The 6,254-nt window shown below is 41.1% G+C and overlaps 2 protein-coding genes across 2 annotated transcripts; one reads left to right on the forward strand and one right to left on the reverse strand.

Moving 5' to 3' along the window:
• Positions 1–1,435: 1,435 nt before the first annotated feature.
• Positions 1,436–3,592, reverse strand: tfpi2 (tissue factor pathway inhibitor 2). The gene is made up of 5 exons (XM_089023455.1): positions 3,455–3,592; positions 3,202–3,372; positions 1,986–2,165; positions 1,734–1,907; positions 1,436–1,666 (listed from the first exon to the last, which is right to left on the reverse strand). The coding sequence occupies exons 1-5, from the start codon at positions 3,525–3,527 to the stop codon at positions 1,596–1,598; spliced, it is 669 nt and encodes a 222-aa protein (XP_088879581.1). The 5' UTR covers positions 3,528–3,592; the 3' UTR covers positions 1,436–1,595.
• Positions 3,593–4,671: 1,079 nt separating this feature from the next.
• On the forward strand, positions 4,672–5,524 carry gngt1 (guanine nucleotide binding protein (G protein), gamma transducing activity polypeptide 1). The gene is made up of 3 exons (XM_089023602.1): positions 4,672–4,736; positions 4,832–4,930; positions 5,103–5,524. Exons 2-3 carry the CDS (start codon positions 4,835–4,837, stop codon positions 5,226–5,228), a joined length of 222 nt encoding a protein of 73 aa, XP_088879728.1. The 5' UTR covers positions 4,672–4,736; positions 4,832–4,834; the 3' UTR covers positions 5,229–5,524.
• Positions 5,525–6,254: the final 730 nt, after the last annotated feature.

A 6,254-nucleotide genomic window follows, 5' to 3' on the forward strand; every position in this document is an offset into this window, starting at 1 on the left:
CCGGAAATACTAAACCTAAAGCATTAAAGGACAACCGACGCCTCCGGACAAGTTATGTCCATAATTTATAAAATCACTTCAAATGACTTTGACTGAGCGTATTTTACAAAGATTCCAAGCATTCCAAGCATATAGCTATAGTTTACGTTCTAAGACTTGCGCTGAATATTCACGAAGTCTTGTTTTCCAGTTGATGACGATCCCCATGTGACGTCACGTTTGGACCGCCCCTGACCGAGAAAGCGACACATAATGCATTTTGGGTACTTTGTTTGGTCTGAAAACTTCGTGTTGATCCGTGTTGATGGCGAAATTAGAAGGAAAACACATAAATAACGCCATGGTGAATCGTTGTGTGTTGCACCAACACAACTATTTGATATTCGCTGACACAAATTCCCAGCTGACAAATCAGCCCATTTCTAACGGAGCTTGGGCGCAATCTTCTGCATTTTCTGGGTGCTACATTGCTGTCATTGGCGGCTCGAATTGATATGGGAGGACTCCTTAAATCAATTGCAAACATTTATGCTTTCCGCGGGCCGTAGTTTGCCCATGCGTGAGGCTATAGTACAGCCGCTATACTATAGCCTCACGCAGCCACAAAGTGGAAGGCAAATTGTCAAAGCCAACATCAGGCAGCCAATTAATATCGGTTTTCAGGAAGAAAAATGCTTCACTTTGCAAGAGTCTATTAATTACCTCCCTAACAAGGGCTACTTTGTAATGTACTGATAATAACTGAAAATGGAACTGATTTATCGCAACGGCTTCTTTCGTGATCGCTATCGGACACGGTAAAGTGGAACACGGCGCTGTGTAATAATCCAGTGACTAGCATTTGTAATAATTAGGATACAGTGGAATTGTAGCGGAACCATAAAACATCCATACAGGCCTATCAGTGGTGGGCCTCCAGGCCTTCTCTGCTTAAAAATATCTGAATCACCTACTATATTTTGGCAGACTATATTTTATAAATTCGGGAATCGAAAATAGGACATGAAGCCCCCTTCCCGAATTTGTTTGGGTTTGTTTTTTCTTGCGGGGGATCTGGGGTGCCGATAAAGCGTTGCTCAGACCTCTGGCAAAGTTTTTCCCTCCCACGAGGGGGCAGCATTTGCCTTTTGCCCACACTTTCAAGCTCAGATAATTCCAGGCCTATATAATTTAGGAATTAACTGTTTTTTTCTGATGAAAGAAGAGAGTCTAAGGTTTCTTACGCTGAAGTGAATGTTGATGTAGTCCTAAAACTCAATATTCTGTGGGTCCTGGAATGTGTGTGAAAATGACAAAAACCCTGGCACTGAAGTGGACACATTTTTGCATGTCTGGCATTTAAGATTGCTCATGTTGGCTGTCCCATTTTATGGTTATCAGTACCTCGTCGCTTTTTTTTCTCCAGAAAATAAAACCACACCACAAGACAAACAAATAAAAAAAAATACTTTATAAAATAGCGATATTTACATAAAATACTGCCGTGCTTCTGGCTCCCGTCGCATAAAACATGTTTACAATCTTACAGTCTCAAAAGTGCAACAGAATGTGTTGTCGTCAAAATCAAAATACCGAAATACGGGAATCCGTCAATCCTACGCTTGCAAGAAAGTGATGCGGGTTCGTCTCAAACGCCGCATTTTTCCTCCTCTGCCCTTTTTCCCTCCTGAAAGAAAGTGTTTTAAAACATTAGCCTGGTCTTTGGAAAAACAGTCTCTGATTTTCGCTCACACCTTTAACGCAAACGTCCATGCAGCTGTGCCTGGAGACGAAATTATTGCTGCTCCCGCCACAGCCCGAGTACGTGAACTCCTCACATGTCTTGGTGCTCTTATTATAGTAAAAGCGCGGTATGGAGGCAGAACATTTGCCTTTGTCCAGAGGGTCCAAGCACAGCACGGGAACAGCTGCAAAAATAACCCAACACCAATTAGCGACAGGAAACAACAAAATTCTCACCCCAAAGGCCTCCGAAATAAACTCACATTTTCGCGGGCTGCAATACTCCTTGCAGGAAGTCAAGTCGGAGAAGCGGTTGTCATTTCCCTGGCAGCCGCCGTAGTAAAAAAGCTCACACTGCATGCTGGTCATGTTGAAGAAATAGCGGCGAAAGAAGGCTCGGCAGGGTCCCTCCTCCTTGGGAAACCTGCACGTCTGAGGGACCTCTGGGTGGAGGAGAAACAAAGAGGTCAGATAAGAAGGTCATCAAAATATTACAAGCGATTTGGATGGTTATATTCAATGAAACCTTCACACCCTTAACTCATTCACTGCTATTCCCGAATTTTATTCGGGAATTGAAAATGTGAGGTGGAGCGCCATTCCCGATTTTTTTCAGGGTTTTGGTTTTCTTGCTTGGGTGCCGATAAAGCGCAGGTCAGACCTCTGGCAATGGTTTTCCTCTTCCACGAGGGGGCAGCATTTCCCGTTTTCCATGTTAGTGCTTTATTTCCGCTTCAGCTGTTGTTAAAGCGCAATATTAACCAATATGTATGTATTGCCTTTTGTACACCCGCACCCATTTCAAGCTCAGATAACTCCAGGCTTATATAATTTAGGAATTACTGTTTTTTTTCTGATGAAAGAAGAGAGTCTAAGGTTACTAACACTGCATTGAATGTTTATGTCGTCCTAAAACTCAATATTCTGCGGGCCCTGCAATTTGAGTAAAAATGACAAAAACCCTGGCACTGAATTTGAGACATTTTTGCACATTGTCTGGCAGCGAATGAATTAGAAGAAATTAAACTCCCTTAGGGCAAATTCAACTCGTCCCCTGGCTGTCTATTTTTGCAAGTACAGTACAGTGATCCCTCACTACTTAGAGGTTCAACTATCGCAATTTCAGTGTTTCACAGATTTTTTTCCAGGGCAAAAAAATACATTCAGAATAGAAAAAATGCCAAATGACTGAGGTTTTGTACATGGTGTAGCTTGATTGGTTCCCAGCGCTGACGTCACCCAATGACAGCGTGATATCTCATGGTTTACAGCAATATAGATTGGCAGTGCATCTTCTAAGACCCACCCTCTGTGTTATTATTATATAACTCTACTTCGCGGATTTTCGTCTATCTGGCAGGTCCTGGTCCCCGCTAACCAAGAAAAACGAGGTATTACTGTTTACCTAATGAAGTGCCCAAACCACATGGCGAATTTGCCAAAGTTCCAAGACTACCTCCCAACACATCCCAAACTTACTCGGTATTCTGAAGCATGCTTTGTGGCACTCGTGATACGTCTTGAAGTTGTTAACGTTGCCCTGGCAGCCTCCGTAGTAGAACAGTTCGCATTTTTGTGTGATGGTATTGTAGTAATAACGTTCCATTTCGGCTCTGCAGGGACCTTCGTCGACTTGGAGTAGGCAAGCACCTGAAATAAACGCGCGTACACACAAGTTGAAATATTGACAGCATTGCAAAAAAGTGCAGCAAGTTGCACATTGGCGGTTTACCTAAAGGTCGCAGCGCCAGCGCGTTGTAAAATGAGGAGCAAAAAGCAAACAAGGCCAATAGGCAAAACTCCATCGTGCTTCCAGCTTTGTTTCTCTGCCGCTACCCTCCGAGCCGACGCCTGTTTTATAGCGTTTTTCCCACAAACGGGGTGTGTGTGTGGGGGGGGGGCGCTCAGGGGCGGGGATAGTGAGTCAGTGCGATCGCACAAGCAAGCTGTTTTAGTGCCAGGAGAAAATTCATAGATGACATCACATGCGTGTCGCAATCATTACGAAAAGCAACAACTGACTAATTGGATTATCAAGACATGCAAAAAGGAAATACAATTAATGTTTATTTCACCTCTGGGGAAAAATCGTGGGGGGTTACTAACCCTGGGGTGGGAGGCGGGGCGGGTGAAGAAGATACCACTTATCTTTTTGCATACCGAATGATAAGTTCTGCATTTTTGTTCTGGGAGCCAGACACTGATTTGGGCAGCATTTGCCTTTTGTACAGCCGCCCCATTTTCAAGCTCAGATAACTCCAGACCCATATAATTTAGGAATTATCTATTTTTCTGATGAAAGAAGAGAGTAAGATTTCTTATGTTGAATTGAATGTTTATGTAGTGCTAAAACTCAATATTCTGTGTGTCCTGCAATACGAGTGAATATGACAACAACCCTGGCACTGGAATGGACACATTTTGGCAACATTGAATTTTAGGACCACATAAACATTCAATGCAGCGTAAAAAACTTCAGACTATTTTCTTTCATCAGAAAAAAGAGAGTTAATTCCGAAGTCATATGAATCGGCAGTTGAATGACCAGAGGTCTGATTGGAGCTTGATCCGCACCCAAGCAAGAAAAACCAAACCCCGAACAAATTCGGGAATAACGCTCCACGTCATTCTTTTCAATTCCCAAATCGATTTGGGAATGGCAGTGTATGAGTTAAATGCCGATAAACCCATTTTTCAAAGTGACATGATCGACAGCACGCCACCTGTGACTCATCAGGCTAGTCTAGTGATAGATTGACACTTCCCAACAATATAAAATAAATTTTTTTGAAGACTTCACATCTCATTTCAAGAGGAGTCCCAGAATAAACCCGAATCCACTGTCAAAAACATTCTGAGGATCCGGCCATGTTTCCACTGGGGTCTTGTTGAAAATCAGATTAGGAGATTAGGGTCATTTATGGAGATTACTTTATAAACCAGATTTAACAGAGGAGAAGGTTTCTCCTGCAGGATCGTCGCAGCCAACGAACGACTGCTGCCTGCAAGCAATCGTGAGTAGCATTTTAAAAAAATATTCCTTGATGATTTTTAATAATTTGTCTCGCCGTGTGGAATTTTATTAATGTGGGTTTTTGTTCCCTTTTAGATAATGCCAGTCATAAATGTGGAGGATTTGACAGACAAGGACAAGGCTCTGATGGAAGTCAACCAATTTAAAATTGAAGTGAAACTTCAGAGGTGGTTGGTACGTTTTTCTTTTTTTTAATGAAGATAAATGAATAATTTGTTCTCGCACGGCGTGGCGCGACAGGTATTTTAGATTAATGCCAATTGAGAGGGACAGACAGATCAGTGGTTAAAGTCAAATAAATGACTGGATCATATGGAATGATTTCTACGACGTGTTCCTTTTTTAGACATCAAAATGCTGTGAGGAGATCAAGGACTACATTCAGGCCGGGGAGAATGAGGACACTCTTGTCAAAGGCATTTCAGAGGAGAAAAACCCCTTCAAGGAGAAAGGTGGCTGTGTCCTTTGTTAGACTGAACATCAAGTGTTCTTCATATTTCCGATTAGACGCCAAGGGCATTTTTTTCTTGCCCTCCCAAGACAGATTTTTAAACTGAGAAGATTACTAGGGCATAACGAATACCACATTTGATGCACTATATTTTGTAGATTCCCCAGCTTATAGCCAGGTTTAGCATTTTTACTCTGCTTAGAATACCTTGTTTTTCTATCCTTTCACCCCCCCAACCCCACCCCATCCCCTTCAAATTACTGCTGTGTACTGCAAATTTCCCCATTGTGGGACAATTAAAGGTTTTATTATTCTGATTGTGATACCCGAAATTATTTCCATTTCATTTAAATTACCGTATTTTCTGTAATACAAAGCACACCTTCAACGAACGACATATTTAAAAACCTTTTTCCATACATAAGGTGACTCACATTATCAGGGGCACCTTCAGGGAATGACATATTTTAAAATGTTTTCCATACATAAAGCGCACCAAATTATGAGGTTTATTATGAGATCATGAGAATATTTTAGGTCACTTTATAGTGCAGAAAACACGGTAGTTAGATATTTTTGAAAAGGCTAATATTTCCCTCTCATCTGTAAACAGAATAAATAATACAATGTCCACACAAAGTCACCCGATTAAATGTGCTTGTTTATAATCCTACCAGAGTCCCTTAATCATTTATGAATAGTTTAGCGAATGAACTAGAGTAGAAAGGGGTCAAATATTCCAAAATATCCAAATCACATTTCAAAAATCTATAGTTCTATTGGTGGTGTGCAAAATACAAAAAAAATGACAGAAGACTGAACTGTACAATTGCACAAAAATGTTTCCTGAAAATAATTGTACATAGTGCAAAGTATAAAAATACATTATATATATGACATATGTAACTGTATTTACACTATGTATTTATCCTACATAACATGTCTGTTACATAACATGCTATTTACAATGTATACGTCCAGTTGTTTTTTTCTCACGTGTGTTTATAAGAAGCCTGACAGCAGATTTTTTACGATGTTTTGTATTCA

Source organism: Hippocampus bargibanti, linkage group LG20 (assembly GCF_051943395.1).
Source record: "Hippocampus bargibanti isolate YZ-2025 linkage group LG20, ASM5194339v1, whole genome shotgun sequence".
Lineage (NCBI taxonomy): Eukaryota > Metazoa > Chordata > Actinopteri > Syngnathiformes > Syngnathidae > Hippocampus > Hippocampus bargibanti.

Coding starts and splice junctions, on each gene's coding strand:
- tfpi2 (XM_089023455.1), bottom strand. CDS start 3,527: ATGGAGTTTTGCCTATTGGCCTTGTTTGCTTTTTGCTCCTCATTTTAC. Junction 2,166..3,201: donor AGCATGCTTCAGAATACCGA/GTAAGTTTGGGA, acceptor TCCTCCACCCAG/AGGTCCCTCAGACGTGCAGG. Junction 1,667..1,733: donor CATGGACGTTTGCGTTAAAG/GTGTGAGCGAAA, acceptor ACTTTCTTTCAG/GAGGGAAAAAGGGCAGAGGA.
- gngt1 (XM_089023602.1), top strand. CDS start 4,835: ATGCCAGTCATAAATGTGGAGGATTTGACAGACAAGGACAAGGCTCTG. Junction 4,931..5,102: donor TGAAACTTCAGAGGTGGTTG/GTACGTTTTTCT, acceptor TTCCTTTTTTAG/ACATCAAAATGCTGTGAGGA.